The 24,686-nt window shown below is 27.8% G+C and overlaps 2 protein-coding genes across 2 annotated transcripts in view; one reads left to right on the top strand and one right to left on the bottom strand.

The window, feature by feature from the left end:
- Positions 1 to 23,303, top strand: part of LOC100203476 (gamma-glutamyl hydrolase A) — a 38,826-nt gene extending 15,523 nt beyond the window's left edge. The window contains exon 2 of the mRNA XM_065803394.1: positions 22,988 to 23,303. Coding sequence (XP_065659466.1) covers positions 22,988 to 23,256 — 269 coding nt within the window. The 3' untranslated portion in view covers positions 23,257 to 23,303. The remainder of the gene's footprint in view (positions 1 to 22,987) is intronic.
- On the bottom strand, positions 7,562 to 13,623 carry LOC136083746 (uncharacterized). Its single transcript, XM_065803395.1, has 5 exons — positions 13,247 to 13,623; positions 12,873 to 12,956; positions 12,294 to 12,467; positions 8,288 to 8,390; positions 7,562 to 7,740 (listed from the first exon to the last, which is right to left on the bottom strand). Exons 1-4 carry the CDS (start codon positions 13,594 to 13,596, stop codon positions 8,333 to 8,335), a joined length of 666 nt encoding a protein of 221 aa, XP_065659467.1. The 5' UTR covers positions 13,597 to 13,623; the 3' UTR covers positions 7,562 to 7,740; positions 8,288 to 8,332.
- Positions 23,304 to 24,686: the final 1,383 nt, after the last annotated feature.

The following is a 24,686-nucleotide window of genomic DNA, read 5'->3' as shown; positions in this document are numbered from 1 at the left end:
ACCATTTCCACAAAACATTACAGAGAAACAAGCTTTACTGCTATTCATTATTCTCTCAGGGTACTTAGTTCCACGTTTCATAACAACATTTTTATTTCCAGGGTCATCACGCAAAATTGTTTCATCATAATTCTAAATGTTACAAGGTGGAACTCCTTCAAGCTCAAGTCTAATATTGTCAAAATAAATTTTTAATTGCTCTTTGTTTATAGCTGCATGTTTTCTTTTAATATTTGATGCGATTCTATGGGTTAACTGTGAACGTTTCATAAAACTTGAGACCCAATCATCACCAGGAATATTGTTTTTAAATATTTTTACAGAACGATTCTGCGATTTTAAATAACCAGCTACTAACATTTTAACATCAAGTTTATTTAATGGAAATCCCCAATCACACATGACCTTGATTCTAGATGAAAATAACTGCTCCTCATCATAAGTAAAAATGGTTGGTGCACCGATGCATTTTTTATGCTTTGACTTCATTTTATTATGTATAGTGCTTCTTGGTATACTAAACCTTTTTGAGGCTTGACGAATAGGCATAATTCTTTCATAATTCTTCTTTATAAGAGTCTCTAAATTTTAATTTTTTTATAAAGTTAACAAAACTATGATTTAGCAACAACAACAACAAATAGTTTAACAAGAAAATATCCTTTTTTTATAATCCTAAAATACATTTATGCTAAAAACTGTTTTTCAAAATAAACAATTCGGATAACATGCTTCAAAAAAATATTATAGTTAGAATAAATAACGATCAAACTACTTTAAAATGAATATTATTTACATGGCCAAAGTTACCCTAAAAAAGTATAAACCTACGGGGTAACTTTGACCGCCCTGTAAAAAAAACAGAACGTTGTTACTTGAGCCAAAAACTTTTTACTTAATTTTATCTGAACTTTTGTCTTTAAAACAGAGTAAAACTGAGTTGTTTGCTATCATTTTTATCTTCGCCCAGACAACATTTTGTTTTACAGTTTTTGATTGTGTTTTACCAAGATGTAGTTTTCATTCTTTTTCACTTATAGTAAAGAGCATTTGCAACAAACTTCATATCAAAATTTAAGCAAGAAAGATTGCATTTACAAATAAAACAAAAATAGTAAAACGCTACTTAACTGTTAAAAAGTTACAGATGTTTAGTTAAAATTTTTAAAAATGGCCAAAATTACCCCGCTGGCCAAAGTTACCCCGGTTTACGGTATCCAATTCCGCAAATCGTGTATTTAGTTATCACTTGACAAAGTTAAAAAATTTGAGTAATCCTTGATTAAAAAATATTTTTTTAAATTTAGTTCGTAATTAGTAAAATAAAGCAGCGTTAAACACTCTAAATTTTAACTTGTAGAAGCGTACGAGTATTAAGCTAAGTAATTACTAAAGTCTTCTAAAGAAAAACGTTCCTTTTTTACAATAAATGAGTTTTGTATTTTTACTTTGCGTTTTAGTAAGTATTTATAAAAACAATGGTTTAAAAACTTATTTAATTAAAAAGTTTATTTGTTTAGCTTACTATTGATAGTTTGTTATGCTTTTAAAAAGATATACTATTCGAATTTTAATTAGTTGTCAATGTTATGTCATCCAAACTTTATTCAAAAAATTGTGCGGTCTAAGCAAAAAGGCTTTTGTTAAAATGGCGGTAGCGAAAGAGTTAACTGTTTAGTGCTTGACTATTATATTTTACTTATAATAAGTATTTAACTGACAATATTCTCATCGATTTAAAAGGTAAATATTACACATTTCTTACGTTTTTTAACCATGCCTAAGAAAAAGAGTAAAGAAAAATAAAGAAAGTCAAAGAGGGAGCTATTTTGAAATATTTTACTGATGCAGCTGAAGATAATAGCGGTGTGAGTAAAAAATCTAAAGTGATAGTTGACGATGAAACTATTAATAATGCTAATATTTTAAGTCAACAAAATGAAATTGTAAATATCAATGAAAACCAAATTTATCTACCTGAAGCAACCCCTGCTGTTAATGTTTCAAGGCAAATTGAAATTGAAACCTAAATTAGCTTACTATCATCTGCAAACTACAGTGACCCTGCAAATTAACCTACTCATTTTAGTGCAATTTTTGGCAATTTGTTATACAAAATAGAACGCAACAAATTGAAAAATATAACATTCCACTAGATCGAGATAAACAAAAAAGAAAATTTTCATCACTCTATTACAAGCGGACATAACCAATGGGAGAGGAAGTCTCTCATTTTTGGCTTATTTATTCAGTTTCAAAAAATGTAGTTTTTTGTTTATGCTGTAAATTATTTGGTAAAAGCAAAAGTAGTTTGCCGGCTTTAGAAGGTTCAGGTTTAAACGATTGGAAGCATTGCCGGATTAAGAAAAACTGGGGTCCTAGGCTCTAAAATTTTTTGGGGCCCCATTTTTACATTAAAAACGTTATTCTTGTAAGATTACTGAGTAATAAAGTACGTACATTCAATAATGTAAATATTTATCAATGCACATAAATATAAAAATGCTTTATAAATATAAAAAAATGATGTGATAAATCTGGTGTTTATTATTTTTTTAAACATACCAATTTTTTTTAAATATATTTTACATATCCTTCTTTACGTTTATAATTAAGGCATTTGCAAAAACAACTTATAAAAGAAATCACAACTTACGATATCGGCATTGTTATACAATATGCCCTTGAATATTTTTTTTCCTATATCGTTTATTAATAAAATCGTTTATTATATCATTAAAATCGATCTCGCGAAGAATATATGATTCGATAGACATCAAGTTCAACATGTCTAATCTCTCCTGAAGCATGGTACTACTTTGCTCATTTTTAATTCGTTTTATTTTTGAAAACGAGCGCTCCGTAGAACACTTTGTAATCATAAGTTAAAAAAATGCGAAGAGTAATTTCGACGTTCGGAAAAACAGATGCAAGAATGTCATGAACCAAAGTTTGGTAATGTTCAGAAAACTGAGTTTTTAAAATACGTATACAATAGTTGCATGATACAAAAAAAATTAACTGCAAACAAGCCGCATTGTACAGAAGTTTGTCCAACTAAGTTCAACAAAGGCGTAGCACACGGTATATATATCGCATGCTCATTGAGATTTGACATCGCTTGCATCCCTCTGTATACTCCCGGCATATTTGCAGCATTGTTGAAAGGCTGATCTCTACAATAGTTAAAATCTAAGTGACAAGTCTCGCCTAAAAATTTTAAAACCTGTTCTGCAATTACCACACCGACGTGACTTTTCATAATTAAAAATGTTAAAAATCGCTCTACTGGCTTTCTGTACTTAGGCGAAACGTATCGAACTACTATACTTAGTTGGTCAATGTCAGCATTGTCTGGAGTTGAATCAACTGAAACACTAAAATAGCAAGCAACTTAAATCTCTTGTATATTGTGAGATAGTACTTTTTTTCGATGAGATTTTTCAAAAATGGATCAAACACAAGTTCTAGCAAACCCAAATAATTCTCATTATCTAGAACACCAAAATGCTCGTTTGCTCTGCGAAAAAGTAAACCTCGTTCAGATAACGTTATTATGACTGGTATAAGACGTTTCAATACTTCTTTCCAGTAATTTTGCACCGTTTGGAATTGAAATCGAAGGGTGTCACACACAACAGAGCTTTGTTTTCTCCGAGTATATGTCAACATGCATTCTTTGTCCATTTTCATGTTGATGTATTTGAAAAATATTCTTTCAATGATTAAATCCATCGCTATAGAGTTTGTTTGGTTTTTTCTTTAGACTTAAAAAGCTTATAAGGGAAACAGTACACACAACCAGTTGTGTGTACTGTTTCCCTTAACCAAACATAAATGTAAGTCTAAACATCCCTTCTTTTTTAGAAGGTTAAAACCAATTTACATTAGTTGAGGTTAAAGAAAGTCAAACTATTGCATCTGTACGAATACATATAGAGCGTGCTATTCAAAGAATAAAGCGATATAAAATAATTCGTAGTGAAATATCATTATCTTTGAATGGTTCAGTAAATCAAATTTGGACTATTATTTGTTTCCTTGCAAACTTTCAATCACCCTTAATAAATGATGCAGAAAAAACATAATAATGTTTTTTGAAATTAAAATAATTTTTTTTAATGATGTAGTAAAAAAACTGTTCTTAAATAATATTTTATTTGTCATAAAAGTTATTGTTCAATTTCATTAGTCTTAAGTTCAACGTTAGCAGGTAAAAAATATCTAATATAAAATAAGTTTAGTTTATTTACAACATCTTTAAAGTACATTATATCAAAAGGAATTCGAATAATAATGAATCCTTTGAATGTATAAACAATGAAATCACAAAATGTTACATGTGATATGCCTAGAGCCTTTAGTATTTGAGTGTAATATCCATTTTCATTTTTTTTTCGCAAGAATAGTTTTTTATCTTTTATTTTAACATAAAAAGATTTGTTGAGTACCAATTCTTTGGGTATATGATTTCTCTTTGACGAAGGACATTTTATTTCTATTAGCTCAAACTCATTATTTAACTCTCCATTAATTTACATACCATCAGGTGACGCTTCAAGCCATGGTAATTTAGGTTGTATAACAATCCCTTTTTCTCTGCATTTTATGGAATGATTAAGTTTGTGTTTCATAATGTCTTTATAATTATCTCTGGCGATAGGTTCAAATTCCTTACCATTTTGTACAGCTTTTTCAGAAAGTTTAGAATCTAAACTTTTGTGTAAAGACTGTCATCGTTTTTGGCTTTATTTATACTATTTATATACTTTATGAGCATTGCTGAAGTAATTTTGTTTCTTCGTATTGCAATTTTGTAAAACTGTTGTTTTTTCAATATCATTTGCCTCTATGTATGTAACTTGTATTATTCTAAACCGATTTTCTTTTCAAAGGAAAATGTACAATTTAGAATGATGTTATTACAGTCATCATTTATTTCTTTTAAGGGTAAATACTCAAATTCGATTTCTGGTTCTTGAATAGCTGACTCATCTTTAGCTAATTTTTGTATATTTGATATTATTTCGAAATGTGGTTCCACAACTTGCAAATGCATACTAAGAGGTGAGCCTGATGGAAATTGACCAAACGTATTTGTAAGTGTGTGGCACAACATCGGTAAACCCAATTTTGTAGTCAATTTCAATAAGTTTTTTTTGCAACTCCAACTATTTTAAGTTCATGTAATGTTCATCAAAAAATAGTCTAGGGTCATACAATGTAGAGTATATACCACGCTTATTATTTTCTTTCTTAACAGTTGAACTCATTACAGGAGCTTTACTTATATTTTTTTCACCAGGTATGCCTAATTGTCGTTGTTTATTTGTACAAGAAATTTCAGTTAGAACTTTTTAAAGAAATTTCATAGATTAATCAGCTAATAATAACAAAGCCATTACATGATTACAATATCCACTCAATCCTGCTGGGCAAGAACAGTAAACATGCATAACTTGGAATGAAATTTTTCATATGTGTGCAATAACTTCCCGTTTTTCCATTTTATACTCGCTTTACACAATTTTTTAGCTTAAAATACATTTTTGCAGGATATGAACCGGGTTTTGCATTTATTTAAAGCAAACATGACATCCATTTAAAACAACCACGACATTCATTTAAAACAACCATAACATTCATTTAGAACATCGTGACAATCAGTTAAAACAATCGCGAATTTCAATTAAAACATTTAACGCATGCGCAATCTAAACATTCTATATTATTCAAAAAAAAAAAAGGTTTTATTTATATATTTATTTATTATATATTATTTAAATTTATTTTTATTAATATTACATTCATTTATTTTAATTTAATGTAATTTATTTTAATTTTAAATGGATGCAAATCCCAGTATTTATTATTGAAACATTCAGGAAACGCACGTTTAGCTCTTTGGGTAAGGCGCTCTCTTCGAAACTGGAAAGGTCGTTCGAGATGAGAAATGAAAGAAAATGAAGATAAATTATCTAAGAGTGGGATCTTTGACAATTTATCTTTCTTTTTCTTTCATTTCTCGTTGCTCATATATTTGCTGTGACACCATTCACCAATTGTCTTGTTATAGAAACATTAAATTTCTCAGTGTATTTTCTAAGTAAGGCGTAGATATATATACCGGGTTTTGCATCCATTTACAATTTAAATAAATTAAATTAAATTAAAATAAATGAATATAATATTAATAAAAATAAATTTAAATAATATGTAATAAATAAGTATATAAATAAAAACGTTTAGATTGCGCATGCGTTAAATACTTAAATTGAATATCACGATCGTTTTAATTGATTGCCACAATGTTTTAAGCGAATGTCATGGTTGTTTTAAATGGATGCAAAACCCGGTAAATATTGTGTCTGATGAAATATAACGCTTTTCTTGAAATTTTTAACCTTTTAAAAGTGTATTTTTAATTGATAGCCCTTTTGATTTACCACTTAATTGACGATAATTTTGAATTTCCTAAGGATATTTCTTTCAAGCTTTTGGCCCATTTGTTTTGTAACACATACTTTCGATTTATTTTTGTAACTTTATATGGTATATAAGCATTACTTTCTTCTAAACAATCACTTTCAGATAAGTCTTGTGACAAAACAAGAGGAATAGCTTCTTTAGTATTTATAATATCATTTAAAGTAACAGATGACATCTTTTTTTAAATTTTGATATCAAAAAATTTTCTAACATCGAAAATTTTGTCACGGTTCGCCTCGATTTCAGGTAGCTGTAACAGTACATCATTGGAATTCGGGACCTGTCTATTGGCAGTTCTAATCAGAATCTGTCTATTGGCAATATTTGACAAGTCTTGATTTGAAATCTGTAAATGGTGAGTGATGAATCATTATAACTACAATGATTCCTTAATTTTTATTAGGCATGTTTATGGAAATAAAATATACCTTAAAAGCAGAAATTTCTGAGTATTAGGAAAGTTAAGAACATAACATGCGGGCATAGAAGGTCCGCTGAACGTGTTGAGGACGTCCTTTGAACTTGTAACGTTCATAGGACGTCGTATAGACGTTCCTCAAACGTCTGTCCTAATTGGGATGAAGCTCTGCAATTGTAATTAGACGTATATCAACAAATATTCATCAAGTAATTGAACGCATATGAGTTATCCTACTCATATTTTAAGGATATTTAAAAATGGAGCAGTATTAAAATTGCATAATGTTAAAATTTTATCGAGAACGCGGTAATATTATACTTTTTTATTAGTTTATACAAAATTTAAATTCATTTAAAAATTTTAACTTTTTCTAAACTTTTGGTATTTAGAATTAATGGCTATAAAGTTTCTACCTTGTAAATAAAGTTTCTACCTTTATAATGAAAGGATATAAAATTTACGTATTCATAAATTTTTTATCCCGTTCATTTTGGCGGTAGAAACTATGCATGCAACAACTTTATAAATTTAAAGATCATTTATCAAAAGTTAAAACTCATCAATAAGTATAAGTTTAGTATAAGAAAAAGTAGCAGTCTTTATCAATCGCCTCTCCATTTGGGGTAGGGTTGCCAAACATACTTTATTATTACATTTATCGTTATTATTATATATTTTATTATTACTACATTTATCGATATTTAAGTTTTATCGATCTTTTCTTTGCAACATAAAATGACAATCATCAGACATTAAAATGGTTGTTCGTATGATAAGTTATTTCGAATGTGTGGCTTTGAAGTCGTTGCCTTTCAGTGTTTTCTTTAATTCTTTAATAAAAATAATATAAAATATAAATAAGTATGTTATAAATAATAATTTTATACAAACATACATGCATACATGAATGAATGTATGTATTCATATATATATATATATATATAGATATATATATATATATATATATATATATATATATATATATATATATATATATATATATATATATATATATATATATATATATATATATATATATATATATATATTATGTTAGTGTATTCGACAAATATAGTGCTCAATGTTCTTAAAGAACAGAGAAATAATAAATTAGTAAAAACATTTATCTAACTTTTTTATTCTACAAATTCTTTCACCATCAGTAGGTTCATATATATATATATATATATATATATATATATATATATATATATATATATATATATAGATATATATATATATAGATAGATAGATAGATCAAAATCAAATCAATAATTAAAGTCAATAATTTAATATGATAAAGTTTTAAACTGAATACATTTAATATAATATGTTTAACGTATAAAAGATAAAAAAGCTTTTTTAAAATAGGCATACCATTTTCTTGAAAATAAAACTTCCGTAAATGGTGAACGATTCTTTTCAAAAACAACCATACTCTTTTGTTTGTTTTGAACTTGATGGTTTAGTATTGTTTAATCTTAATAAAAATAAAAATAAAAGATAACAACTTGTAAAGTAAAAATTATAATAGATAAAATATTATAAAATAATTTAAAATAAAAAGAAGTTTTTTTAAAATTATTTATACAAATAAAATCTATTGAAGATGTCAACATTTAAAATTATAAAATAATGTTAAACAATTAAAATTTAATGTTTAACAATTTAAAACGCGTTCAACTATAACGTTAAACCAAGTGTTAAATTTAATCTGTGATGTAATGTGATATGGTCTTATACGGAAAAGTGGAGAAAAAGTTTTTTTACCTTTTATATGAAGTATATATATATTTTTTAAATATTTTTTTTTCATTGCGTATGTTCATTGAGAACCTTTAAAATTATGTGAAATACTCATCTAGTTCCTGAAGATTTACTTGAAGTATGGCTTCACTACACACTACATACTGACCACTGGATAACAAAAGATGTGCCAATTAATTGTTTTATACTTTTTGCTTTCTATAGGGGTTTTGAAAGCATGATCATTAAGAATAAATTAGGTGTATTAAAATGGGTTTAATGATATTACCCCACTATTTGTAAAGAAGCTTTTTTTGTCACTACTTTTTTTAACATTTTATAACGAAATATCGATCGTGATCGTGAAAAACTATAAATCAATAATAATGGTGCTTATATATGTGGTACATAATGCTATACCTTTTTAAATCCAATTATAAACTTTAATTGTATCATACCTCTCAAATTCTACTTTTTTAAAGTGTTTTTAAACTATGAATGTGCGATTTCTTATATGTTTTTTATTTTGAGTTATAACTTTTTTTTTTAGAATTTTTTTCTTTTTATATTTTTATTTTCAGTATACTATGGAATCCTAATTTTTGTTTAAGACGAGGAAAAACAAAGCTGTACAACTAGTATCGCTAATAGTTGTTTTCTAGGTATTGTCATAATAGCTGTATCTTTAGGTATTGTCATAATAGTTGTATCTCTAGGTATTGTCATAGGAATGTTGCAAACCTATTCTTGCAGCGGCGGCTTTTCAAAAAATTTAAATTTCAGATCACGTTAGAATACAACAACTTTGATTAGTCAAAACTGTTTTCTGCCTGATTTCTTACTAATCATATATAACATATGAAAATTAGAAACTAATTTTCATATGTTTCATATATTAAGAATTAAGAACATTATGATTTAATTTTGACTGTTGCGTAATGTTGACACCTGTTCAAAATCATCACAATGAGCAATTTCCTGGACCTATATTTCATTTCATTTTTCAATATGATTTGGGTGTTTTATCATATGAAGTAAGTTTGATATCTTGCATTCATTGGAATACTTCTTTTTATGTTTTGCTAAGTTATTTGTAAAGTGGCTTGCACATATTACAAATAAAAGTCCAACAACCGACCAATGCGGAACAGCACTCGTGAATTGTTTGCTTTCTGGTTTATGAGTTTTGTTTTTATCTGCTGATAATTTGCTGACCAGTAGATTATAAGCAGATTTTTTTTTGTAATTTAATTATGTACTTCGCCAATTAAACGATAAAAGTTACAAAAATTAAGCAATACAAATATATAAATACATGGCTGGGGTAAGAGGAGGACATATTTGGTCTTATCGCCAAGCCCTTTAAAATAAAAATTTCAATAATAAAAATACAAAAACAACGTAACTTCGTTAAATTACAAGACATATATTCGCAATATAGTAGTGTAATATATCTAAAAGTATATAGAAATACAGATATAAAAGAATTTTTTAATTTCTTTTTTTATTTTTCAAAAAAATTCAATAAAAGATTTATTTTATTTTTTTTTTAATTTATTTTAATTTTTTTAAAAACATGAATAAAAAATAAAAAAACAAATAAATTGAATAAAACAAATGCAATTATTCCTCATCAAAAGCTACAGAAAAAATTTATCGTCATTTATCAAAAGTTTTTCTGATGTCATCGAATTATTCTTAAAGCATGCTTTTATTTGCTAAGCAGTTTACGTTTTTAGTTACGTTACACTAGGCAGCGTTTTTTTTTTAGTTTTCAGTTGCGTTATATTAGGCAGCGTTTCCATGATTTAGGTAGCGATAAATAAATAAATATATATATATATATATATATATATATATATATATATATATATATATATATATATATATATATATATAATATATGTATATATATATATATATATACATATATTATATATATATATATACATATATTATATATATATACATATATTATATATATATATACATATATTATATATATATACATATAATTTAAACAGGTTTGGTCTAACAACTGCTTAGCTTTGTATAGTAAAACAATATTTTTTGAAACTTTATTTTCGATTATACTTATGTGCAACATCCACGTCACATTTTCATCTTAAACATCACCTCAAAACAACAATGAACTCTCTCCGTAGATACAAAGTTTTTAACAAAGAAATTAGGAAGATTTAAAAGAAAGAGTTCTTTTTTATAAAGACGAACAAAGAGAGTATATTTTATTTATCTTTTTATATTTATAGATAATTTTTTCGCTATAAACCACTCGTTTAGCTTTGTAATCTCTCTGAAATCTCTTTGATAGATGACGCTAAATCCGTTTTTCCATCATTAAATGAGGTGTACTGTTTTCTGTTTGTTAAATAAATTCTAAGCCAAATTAAGTTAGAATTTTTAATACCATAATTTTTAAGTTTATATAGAAGAATATTATGACCGTATCAAAAGCTTTACTTAGATTAACAAAATCGTTGAAGGTAAACTTTTATTCACCAAAGGCTTTAAATATTTCATTGCCTAGATGAATGATTGCATAATTGGTTAAATAACCAGATTTAAACCCACATTATTTATCGTAAAGATCGTTATTGGTTTTTAAAATACAATAAAGTCTATCATACATAACACGCTCCAAAATCTTGGAAAAATAGGTGAGAACTGAGATTGGTCTGTAATTTGAAACAACAGAAGGATCACCTGTTTTAAAATCTTGAGAAACCTTTGCAATTTTTAAGGTTTTAGGAAGAACCTCATGTTTTATAGATAAACTAAAAATATGTAAAAGTTGAACTGCTGAATAACTTATTGATTTAATAGTGACATTACTATTAACATCATTGAGACCTGAACTGTTATTAAGTTTTAGTAAAGAAAATAAATTTAACAACTCTTCTGAAAGTTCATGATATGCCATAACAGTTTTATTAGCTGTAAGGTATGAATGTTCTTCTGAGATGGTCCCATTTTACATGCTAGGTTTGAATCTACATTAAAAAAAGTTCAAAGATTTAAGAATTCCCTTTGTCATGACGATGAACAAACTTCTAATTGATTGTATAAAGGAAAATTTACTTTTTTTTTTTTTGAGTAAAAAAAATGTTGTTACGCTTATTAAGATGGTATTACTTTAATGCAACGGATTAAACTTTAATGCAACGGATTAAACTTTAATGCAACGGATGATAAATGACAAAAGTTATGACAAAATTAATCTTGTTTATTTTATGTCTCACTAAGGCGTAATCGCAGTACGATTGAAAATTCAACTAATTTCGGCAAAGAAGGCTAATTTGTAGTTCATATTTACCATATATCATATTTCAATATTGTTTTTATTAACAACATATTAGTACTTATATAAACTAGTACATATTACAAAAAATGATCAAAGTGTAGATTATATTTTGATGCTCGTGTACCAACTTAATCATTGAGAATGTAATTATGGTGCCCAATGCACATGAAATGGTTTAAAAATTTCTAATCTATGTTAAAACTTTTTTTTATATATATTTTTAACACTATTACTGTAATTTATTATATGTTTTTTTAATGTGTATCTACAAAAAATATTTGGCAATGCATTTAACTACGCTAAAATATTTCTTACCTGTCATATTCTTTGTAGTACAAATATACCAAATATTGCTCAGCAGAAAGTTGCGAAGGGTGTTTGTTCCCCAAAGTAAACATATCCTCTTGTGAAGTATTTTCCAATTTTTTATTTAGGCTCGGTGATACATTTTGCGTAGACAATTTTGATGTTTTCATATCATCTTTATGTCTTTAGAAATAATAAAAGATTTAAGCAACATAAGTTATAATTTTTAAACATTGAATATTTAAAAATTAATTTAGTTAGACAATTTTAAAGACCAAGATTGCGTTTTAAAATTACAAGAACAAAAGCACATCAATTGAAGCTAAAACTACTGAGTAAGATGGTATCTAAGTTAATGAGGATAAACAAATAGATCTTTCAATTTATTTAACTAACGGTATTACCTATTTAATACAGGGATACATTGTTTTATATTTATTATTATGTTTTACTATAAAACAGTTAACATTTTCACGCAAACTAGTTTTAGAGTTTTGGAGTTTCGGAGAGAATACAGTATTTAACTGTTTTAACTATATTCCACTATATGAATTATATGAAAACAATAGGTAAATGAAGCTAAAATACCTTTTTCTAGATACTAAATAAAGTAATGGATTAGTCCAACGTCCAGCAGGTTGATGGGGCTTTGCCCACAGTTTTCTTTTAAATCTAAAAAAAATGTACTAAGGATAGGCATGTAAAAGGTCAACATAAAATAAATTCATTTTTTCTGTAATAACGAGTTTATTAATTTTACAGTGCATTAACATATTAACGAACTCTAAAATAAGTAAATGCATTTTTTATAAAATTTGAAAAATTTATTTACGCATTTTTTTTTAATGACGTTATAAAAAAGAAAAAATTTTAAATCATATTTAACTTAAACAAAGCACGCGCAATAAAAGTTAAAACTAGAGATCCAACAATAAATATAAAACTGTTTCTAAAATGTGTACCTGGCAGAAGTTGCAGGGCATGCAATGTAGGAATAAAAAGAACCATTCACATTTTTGCCATTAAACTGCCAAATACTTTCAATATTGTTTATCAACCTCTCATACTTCAGTTCCAATAGACTTTTGCTTTGAATATAAATTTCTTTGTTATAAAAACCACACCTTACTGTGGGATAGTATGAACTCCTTGTGGTTTCATCGAAACTTTTTTTATTATATTGCAACAAAATTGGTTCACATTGTATGTTCGATGGACTTCTTGTTGTTTCAAAAATGTTATATTTTTTAAATTTACTCTTTATGAAATCATATTTTCCTTTAAAAGGACGAAAAATATTTTTTAAACTCATTTCGAAAAACCTTTTTTGCGATTGTTGAATTTCGAGTGACTAACGAATTTTATTTTTACATTATAACCGAATTTGACGTCATTTATAACGTCAAATTAAAAAAAAAAAAGTTTTCTTGGAAAAAATGAGCCGTTTATTTTTAAAAAGGCATCTTTTCAAAAAAAATCAAGTTATTTTTGATTAACAATGTAACGGTATCTCTTCATTTGTGAAAATTTCAAACACAATTGACTTAAATTATTTCACAAATGAAGAGAGGTGACTTATGCCACTTTTTAAAATAGTTTTATATAGAGCTTAATTTTTAATTTCATGTTAAATATACGTATTATTATTAATTTAATGATAATAACAACAACAATATGGATAAACGTTTTAAATTAAAGTGACTTCAAATTTTCTAACGCAAGCAAACGCTGCTATTTTGATGTGAAGAAAACATATTTTATTTTTAATTAATAAATATGCACACAACCGGACTTTAACTCCGATGTACATGCTAACATGTGATCGCTATCGGAGTAGTAGTTGAGATATCAGAGATAGTCAACATTATTCCAAGGCTGGTGTGCTCACTGGGTAAGAACAATCGTTGGGGCACATCACACCTAATATGTTATATATATACCACCCAGCAAACATTTTTGTAGCGGGTTTGCACTGGACCTATTTAGGAATTTTTAGCGATTCATTGAAGTTTTGCCAATCGTTTATTTAGTGGACCATTAGTAGAATTCACTATAAGTGGCCAGCAGATAACTTTCCAACATGATATAGCGGCTAGCTATTGACTAGCCATATTTGGCGACTGTCATTAACGGTCCACTAAGTAACCAATGAAAAAAACGACAGTGAACCGCTCAAAATGTCTATACACAGTGCGGGACAAAAAAAACCCGGATCTTGAGCCAAAAAGAGATTCATCTGACCAAACAACTTGTTTACATTGTTCAATAGTCCAGTCTTTATTTTTAATGTAAACAATAGGATAAAAAAAACTAAAATATACAATATATATTTAAAAAAGCGGACATATGGCTTGAAACTTTTTTGTTTATTGTACGCCCCTGACTCTAGGTCCACTGAAGCTTTGCTATATAATGTTTGCTGGGCAGTGTCAAATGAATTTGACAGTATACTGTCAAATTCATTTGACACTGCCAAGCAAACATTATATAGCAAAGCTATTGTACTAGTACAATAAAAACTTTTAATGTAAAATAGTATTGAAGAAATCTAATGCAAAATAAATTAATTCGATTACTGCATAATTCGTAGTATTATTTTTTTTAAACAAAGTTGTTTGCATATATAGCAATTTGCTTTTATTGCATATATAGCAATTTGCATATATAGCATATATTGCATATATTGCATATATAGCATATATATTGCATATATATAAATATTGCATATGTAGCATATATTGCATATATAGCAATTTGCATATATATAGCAATTTGCTTTGCATAAGATAATTTTACATAATAGGATTCAGAACGTTTTGGAAGCAATAAATTTAAATTTATTACATCAATAAATCTAAATTTACTACGTCGATAAGTTTAAATTTATACCCAATAAATTTATAAATTTTCTATTTGGTGGACTTAAAATCAAAATTTATAAAAATAAATTTAAATAATTTAAACGAAAAAGTTTGGCTCTTAAAATAAAGGGCTTTATAAAATGTATATCCATTTATGTTTTGAACGTTTAGATTTTATAAAAAAGCACCATAAAATAAATTATATTATTGTTCTTAAACCTATTAGAAAAACGGTTAAAAAAGATAAAACCTGACGTAATAAAAGTTAAAAAACATTTGAAATCCTATTTTTTAACCTACTGTAAAAGAGTTGTTAAAAAAATCTAAAGTAAAAACAATTTAAACTGACAATCTCTAAAAAAACAATTCTCTAGAATTGATGTTTTGCCACAGAAACATAAAACGTATCACAACTCAAGTAGGCGGAGTTCCATATTTTGCTCTAAACATAGAGGACCACTACCACTTTATGCACCTCTAAACTTTTTTAAATGAGGTTTGCGACCGACGGAAGCCACAGAGCCTTTAACAACTCTTTTTCGGTAGATTCAACCAATAGAATTTTAAAAAGTTTTTAATTATTTTTACATCAGATTTTTTATTTTAATAGGTTTATCAAAAATTAAAATTTTTTTTTATATTTTTTCTATAAAAGCTGAACGTTCAAAAAATAGATCTACATTCTATAAAAATTATTGAAAGCCAAAGTTTTTTCAAAAAAAAATTTTAATTTGTAAATTTTGATTCCATTTTAAGTCCAACTATTTAAAAACTTTATAAATTGGTGGGGGTATTTTTTTTTTGATGGTTTTTTTTTATTTTGTGATCCAAGCATCTTAATTATTTTCAAAATATTATCAAAAAATTGTAATTAACATTAACAGAAAACAATATAAAGTTTGATAGAAATATATTTAAATTGCAAATATATTTTCAGGATTAAACTTTGTTTAACTATGAAGTTCAATTGCTAACTTGTAATGACCTTGTCAACCTTACTTTTACGGAAAAACGGAGTGCGATGTTTAAATAAGTTGAAAGCTGAGTCAACATTTTTATCTACTTCCAAGGATGTGTGTATAATTTACTTAATTTCGCATCAATTGGTAATCTTATAAAAAGAAACGCTTGCAGTACGGAAATGTAAAAAATTGTGTTCAAACTTTAGTAATTCTTTTTAACACTCATAAAGTTAGAACTAGAAATCAGAGATATTTACTAAATCTTTGTCGTGTAAGGTTACAACTAGTGAAGAAGATTTTTTATTATATATGTTATATTAAAATGATCTGTGTATAAAAATAATTTTTTATTGTGTAGATCATTTTAAAAGACTCAATATAATATCACTCAATATAAACCGACTGAAACCAATAATCCTCTAGAAAAAATTGAATAATATTTAGATGCAAGATCCATAACACTTTCTGCATAGATGACTTTAAAGATTATGGAATGCTTAAACTGCATAGCAATATACTTTAGCAGAAACTCTAAGAGTATTCAATTAAATAACTTTCATTCATTTTTGAGCATGCTTGTAAACCATAATAGCATTCTCGAGGAAAAGCAATTTAAGGCAGTTTAAAATCTAGTCATCATTCTTGGCGTTTCTGTTTTGATACCACAGCTTACAACACTGCAAATCACCAAAAAGTTAGAACAAGAATGACATAAAAACCTAGGCAGCCATTACTTTTTCTTGGCTTCAGAAATTAAAAGTCGTATTACCATTTTATTACATGTATACATCTTAAGCAAAGTATATACAAGAAGTAAAACATGAAATCTAGACAATCAGCTCTAAGGACCGGCGAAGTCAACTTTTAATGTCTCGAATTTAAATGAAAGACAAATTTGGATCATAGGCGTATACCGAATTTAACTGAACGACGAATTTAAGCCGTATATGTAGCCCGAATTTAACTGAAAGGCGAATTTGGCTTTTAAAAGCATGCCTAAAAAAGACTTTCCGAATATTGACTTTGTACGATTAAGTAATCGTAATTTATTTCTAACATGTTTATTTTTTTTTTTTTAACGAATTCATGTTTCTTAGGCTGAGTGGGCCATTTTAGTCGAGAAAGCTACTTCTTATATTGGTTACAACCGTCTCCAAGTCTTTAACTCCGAAACACTTTTCGGAGTTAAAGAGTTGAAAGAGGGTTGTGAGCAGGTTGATATACATAAAACATATAATATATTTTATAATTCTTCTTCTTTATAAATTGAAAAAACTTTATAGCTTTTGAATTTATCTGAAAGTTAAATGAAATTTTGGAACTGTTACCGAATTTAACTGAAAGCCGAGCTTCTATTTCAACTTCGGCACCGAAGTCGAAGCCGAAGTCAACTTCGCCTTTCAGTAAACTTCGTAATCAGAATTTTAACGAATATTCGCCGGTCCTTATTCAGCTCTTTAAAATTTTGAAATTAGTCTGAAATGGTCTTTTAAAAAACACAGTTTTGTCACAAAAAAAAAAAAAATTATAAAAGAGATAACAACATCTTATCACTCAGTCTGGCATGATTTGGTTGCATAATTTAACATCCCTGACTGATTAAGCGCTCCACTGGTGCAGAAAAAGATGGAATACAGAACTTCTCAAGCGAAGGATTCATAATATTGTAATAACAAGCAGATTGTGGTTTTAACCATGCTTCATCTTCAAATGTGCCCAATGCAATTGAAACTATTTTTTCCGTGCAATAGCAATAGTAGTTGGTGATAATGTGACAACATTTTGTTATTGCTGTTATGTTCTCTGGCGATATTTTGCATATGAAAAACCGTTGATGTACGCTAGCTTGAAAGAGTCACGTCAACATTTTTGTCCGGCTATTCTTTCATCTCTTCCTAATTATTTATGCTGTAGGTACCAATAAATCTTGGGTGAAAATTGTGGCTTGTGAGTTTTCTATAATGGAAGAAAACACTGCTGTTATGAGAACATGAAAATCAATATTGTCTATATAAGAATTAAAAAAAAAGTGAAATCTAATCGAAGTATTACGGAACTATTAGAATTTAATTTTTAAACCACCATTTTTAAACCACCATTTTAATTTTTATCCAATCAACAACAACTTAACAGTTCAAACAAAATAATAATAAAAAAAACTTTTTACTTATCTGCAATGTGTTCGCGAACAAATCTTTTAACACCATCTGGACCAGATGGATGGTCTTCCTCTAGCCATAGTTTTAACAACTAGGATCTAAGGCTCAGGCCATCAGGTAAAGTATTAAAGAAGAAATTGAGTTCTTCTTGATTTTGTGACCTTTTGGAAAAATCTTGACATTCTGCAACAAGTCACCAAACCTGACACACAAAGAGCTTAACAAGTCGTTAACCAGTGAAGTGGGATACTTGACAGTTAAGTATGTTAAAATCCTTATGCAACCCAACAGTTGAAGACAAAATACGTCCTTTTGTCAGATAATTATCACTCTGTGACAAATCTGTAGTCTTTTCAAAAGTCTGAGTATTTCTATTATTTCAATCAGCATTGCCATCTCACATATAAAGAAAAACAGAAAAAGTTAAGTGAGGCAATATTTGCATTTATAGAATGCAAATATTGCCTCACTTAACTTTTTCTGTTTGTTTGTATTTTTTTTTGTTTTTGAAATAGTTATTATTAACTATAAAAAGAACTATTATGTGTTACATTTATTTAAGAAAAAAAAAGTGTTTCATAGCAAAAAATTATCGAATTTAATAATTGTGGGAACTTTATCAGCCACTTTGACTATCTAACAAAGGTATACGTAAAAAAAGAGAAAAACGTATTTCTAGGTACAACTCTCCTTGAGAGCGGGGAGTTGCGGCAACCAACGATTCGTTATTACTAATCCATTAATTGTGTTGACATTTTTTATAAGCATCAAATTGGGCAAAAAAAAACGGTCCGAGACCAAGGCAGAGGCCAAAACAATACAATATCAAGACTAAGACAGTTAAATATGAGTCTCGAGACGTCTCGAGATAAATACTTAAGTCGGGAGACCTACATCACTGACTAAGGTATATTATTAAATAAGGGGCTAATCGACCTTCTAATCTACCTTTCTCTAGATCTTTATAAAAACTTAGTATCAAAAACAATAAAAATTATTTTTAATGTTGTTATAAAAGAGGAACAGAAATATTTTCTTGTCTACTTTTTGACTATATTTAATAAATTTTTCAGTGATGAGAATAAAAATATCTGTATAATATCAATACTATGTGCTTACTATCAATACCTTCTTTGTCCTTTTTTACAAATTTTACAGGAGACACAAAAAACTAATAATAAATACAATAGACTCACCAAAATGATTTTTTTTAATTGAGTTTCATTAACAAATGTAATTACTAATAATTAATACACAAATACCAATTTTTCTGGCAATTTAATGGATTAAATAGCCTAAAAAAAGATTTAAAAGGTTTTAAACAGATTTTTTGTGCAATTATTAAGACATAGGTTTATTTAATTAATAAGACATAGACAAAGGTTTTATAATTTTTATTAATTTACAAAATTCAACATATTGAATTAACTGATACAAGATAAATTTACCAATACACAAAAAAAACATAAATGCAACTAAAAAGTTTATTTAGAATAAAGAATAACGTTGTACTTAAGTAAATATTTGGTTAAAATTAAGACTAAGTTGCACTTTTTTTTTAATGTATAAAATTAATTATTAATCTTCAAATCGTAAGTTATCATTGAAAGCATGATAATCAACAGGAATAAAACTTTTATTTCCTGCAAATGGTCATTTTGCTTTTTTAATGGGCCTAGGTAACCTTTATAAAGGCGTTATTGTAGTATTTACAAATGTTTTGTTTCTTGTACTACGCTTTTCTAAACACTTTCAGACATCATCAAAATCTAATTTATAATAAATTTGGCCATCTGGTCTATACTGAATGGCACGTAAATCCGTTGCAGTTGGATCACCAACTTTATAGCCTAGACGAATGGATGTGTAACATCGTAAATTTAAAAAGTCTTTAAAGAAAATATATCCCAGATACTCAACTTCATAAGATTTCGGTTTTGTTCTCGCTCTTTTTAATGCAGACAAATAACAAGCAGGTGTGTACATATCCCTATTTCGAATGCTTCTTTCAATAGCCGAATGAATGCTGTCGCATTCCATTTGTGTGTGTTCGGATACCAAAAAATTTTTGGTTGGTAGTAGAATTTTATATCTGGGATAGATGTAATAGAGAATTTGCAAGCAGTGAATTACTATTTTGATAGTTGCATTCACCACTATATAAAATTACTTGTTCACCAGGGAACACGTTCTCTTTGGTTTCAAGGAAACTATACAAAATAGAAGCAAATTCATTGAATGTTACTCCACCTTCTCCTTCTTCTTATTATAATACTTTTGACTGGCTTTGTTGGTCTTACGTCTGCTTTATGCATGGCCCAGTTATGTAAGATCCATGTACCTATACATAGCGTATTTATAAACAATTTTGCAAAAATATTTATAAATACGCTATGTATAGGTACATGGACCTTACACATGGACCGTACATGTACACACTCGAACTCGAACGCCGTCTCTTTTAAGGAAGCAAAAGAACGTATTTGAACGGCATGATGTTTCATTAACTTGATTTTTTTTGTTTTTTGGGGCAACACTATCAACTAAATTAGCTACGTAAGTTCTTCTCTGAGACCAGTTAAATTCTTTCCAGAAATGTTAAAAATTTTTAATCTATCGTCTTCTGTAAATTTTCTGCGCTGTATTTTTGTAGTATTTGCACTTTGCTTACAGTTGCAAAAGGGTTTTAACTTTCTTGCTTCTTTTTTCTAATCAATTACCCAATTTCCTTCTGCGTTTTTTTTTAATCCATAATGTTCCTGTTTCTTTTCTCTTTTACTTTTATTTTTTTCTCTTTCCCAATCTTTCTTATCTACCCTACGTTTTCCCTGAATTTTCTAAATTTCTCAAAGTAATAACAGCTAATTCAATTTCGTTATTGAGGTTTTTTATACAGTCAGTCTCATTATTCAGTCTATCAGTTTTCTATACAGTCAGTCTCATTATTCAGTCTATCAGTTTTCTATACAGTCAGTCTCATTATTCAGTCTATCAGTTACGAAATTGTTGCTTTTAATATCGATCATCGAGAAAATACGATTAGATCTGGAGTTGGGATAGATAAACTGAAAATAAAAATGGAATGTGTAAGCAACTTTTTAATATAAAATGAATTATCAAACTAATTTAGTACTTAAAGTAATTCAAAAAATAATTCTGATCAAAACTTCTATGTCTCTTTTAAAATAAACAAATTAATACTCAAAAGCGTCTATGTCTCGTTCAAGCTATATTAAGAATAATATTGCAATTGATAACTATAACTAGTTTTAAAATTCAATAAAAATACATTACTTACCTCCATTTTGGTAGAGTTATCCATTTTGCACTTTCAAATCACAGCCAACACACTCAAAATACAATAAATTTGTATGAGCTAAATTTCTAACCTATGATTTTGACAAAAAAATCATGTGTCTGTGGGTTAGAAGATTTTGACCATAAACAATAGATTGCAGTTTAATATATTTCCGAGGCAATTAGATTTATGTGGTTTTGCATAGAGCTGCGCATTAACAAAACTAACCAATTTAAGCCAAAACCTCAAAAATGAAAAAATCGGACTTAGGAGGTTTTGATAGTAAGCCGACGCTATGTAACAAGCTGACTACTAGACTAGATAAAAAGTCATAGTAACACTCATAGTAACAAACTAAATCTTAACTCACAAACACTCATAGTAACAAATTAAATCTTAATACACAACAAGTCTTTATCTAAAGATAATTTGGTGAGAAATTATCAAAAATTCAAATGCAGCATTTCACTCAATTTTATGAACTCAACGTCTTAAATACATATTTCTAAGTATTAAAATATATTAAATTGGTGTAAATTATGAAGTAATCATTACGATGTAGCGGAGATAAAAATCTATTAGTATTAAATTAATGATGTTAAAAGTATTAACTTCTATCAGGATTATCAAGATAATTGACTATTCCGAAAGGTTTTATAAAAAATACAAGTAAAATGTAAACCATCTTTGATATGCAAAAAGAAAAAAACAAAGCAAAAAATTAAATCTCTTCAAAAGTGATATTCTGAGGCTAAAAAAACAAATTCCTTTTGTTTTTGACTCCCAATTTTTCTTGTTTTAAGATTTTATGTTTGTTTTTCTTTAAGTTTGAACAAACATGTTCAAACATCTCCAGTTTAAAATGGCCGATTAAGTTGAGGTTTCCAAATGATTTTTATCCATATAACTCATTTATTATTTTTCACCCAATATTTTTATTTGTCAATTTTTGGCCTGATAAAATAGCGATTTATTTGTCATAGTTTTGTCAAAACAAAAAAGGTCTGACGTAGGAAGACAATTTGAATAATCCTAAATGAAATAAATTTTCAATTTATTCTATATAGAACAACTATACCAATTTTTGAGTGTTTATCATTTTTACGTTTAAAAAGCAGTGTTTTGAGTGTTTATCATTTTTACATTTAAAAAGCAGTATTTTGAGTGTTAATCATTTTTACATTTAAAAAGCAGTGTTTTGAGTGTTAATCATTTTTACGTTTAAAAAGCAGTGTTTTGAATTTTTTTGTTTCCATCACACTTTTCATATAATGTAAAGGAAGCAACGTAACTTTTATTTTCAAAGGTAACGCCTAACTTTTGAAACTTTGAATAAAGTTTTTGAATAAAACTTTTATGCTTAAAATGTTTTTCATTGGCCATCTAATGTGTCAACTGTTTTATTTATTTATTTATTTTTTAGCTCGTTTTTATCCTTTTTACGCAACTCAATGGCATCCAGAAGAAAATGTTTTTGAATTTCCAATAACTGAAAGTGGAGAGAGTACAATTAATCATTCTTATGAAGCCGTAACTATTTCACAATATATGTCTAACTTTTTTGTTAACGAATGCAGAAAAAGCAACCATCAATTCACCGACAAAGAAGAAGAACGGAAATCCTTGATTTACAATTATCCTATTTTATACACAGAACCTCAAGGTGGTTTTGAACAAATTTATGTATTTTGATCTTTAATAATTTATGATACGAAATTTTTACAAATTTACAAAGATAAGTAATAGTTTTTGAAAAAAGATCGCAAAAATCTGAAAAAGATCAAAATGATCTTGTAATACATAAATATAAGTAGGAATATCAACAGCCCCGTCTTAACTCATGTCCAACCTAGGTAGCCGCTGCGGGGTCGGGACGTTTGGAGAGGCCAGCCAGCAAAAATATACGGGTTGAAGAAAGAAAATTTGTCTGCTACATTTTTTACACCAGGCGAAAATTTTGCAATAATCATGTAAATTTTGTTACATCGTGTCTAAAAATGTTTACGTAAAAGGTTTCTATGGTTTCTATGGTTTCTATCAGCATTAAAATAATTATTATCTTTTCTTAATAATTCTTTTTTTCAAAGAAAAATAATTTAAATAATTATTTAAGTCAGAAGTAATCCAGTAAAAGTCTGAAGTGATCAATTAACAACATGGATGAGCCTAGCCAAAGAAAGTCTGGTGGCAAAAGAAAGAAAGAGGCAAATTTAAAACGAATCGCAAACCTAAATGTTTGCCAGAGTTGGTTAGATTTTTCGCAAAAAAACAAACTGATGCATTATCACAAGAGGCGGTCGATTCTTGCATATGTAACAGCAATTCTTTGGATTCGTTGATTTGTAATGAAGATCTTTATAAGCAGAAAGCTACCTTAGACTCCAATTAGTGTGCACAGTAAAAAATTAGCTGATAAATAAAAAAAAAAAAACGTCGAAGTGTTTTCAATTGACCCTTTCGACTGGATACGTCAAAGTAATGGCCTGATTGAGTTTATTACAACAAATCAGCAAAGTAGAGACGTCAACGCCGCTGATTTTTCATGGTCTGAAACCCGTGACAATTCTTGAACTTTGCAACGCGCCTTAAAAGAGTTTTTTTTTTTGAAAACTAGTAAATTGAGAAAACGAAAGAACACAATTGGCTGGAATATTCTGCTCAGAGTGGTAATGTTTATTGCAAACCTTGCTTCTTTTTCGGGAAAAGTAGGAGTTCTTCAGCAAGCAAAGATGGATTTTGCAACTGGAAAGTTGCTCATAAGCCAATCAGTGGGCATGAGCAATCTGCTGAACATAATAATTCAATCTCTTCAATTAACAATTTCATTGTTAATTGAAGTGAATGCAGTTCCAGGATTGATTGTGATTATGTTAAACAGTTTCAGAGTGTATACCGGTGTTTCGCTGAGAGGTCAGGATATCCTAAAGACGAGCGTGTATATCAAGCTGTGTATCTGAATTAAAATCATGAGAATCTTTGAGTGAGAACCTTATGGAAGCGTAAGCAAGTATAAAATAAATCAAAGTTTTGGTAAGAATAGATGTAAAAATAAGATGAAGATTTTATAAATTTTATTATTTAATATATTTATATGTGATAATTATTTATTCAACATATACGCA

Source organism: Hydra vulgaris, chromosome 08 (genome assembly GCF_038396675.1).
Source record: "Hydra vulgaris chromosome 08, alternate assembly HydraT2T_AEP".
NCBI lineage: Eukaryota > Metazoa > Cnidaria > Hydrozoa > Anthoathecata > Hydridae > Hydra > Hydra vulgaris.
The sequence above is the reverse complement of the archived record's forward strand: the minus strand, read 5'-3'. Positions and strand labels throughout refer to the sequence as shown.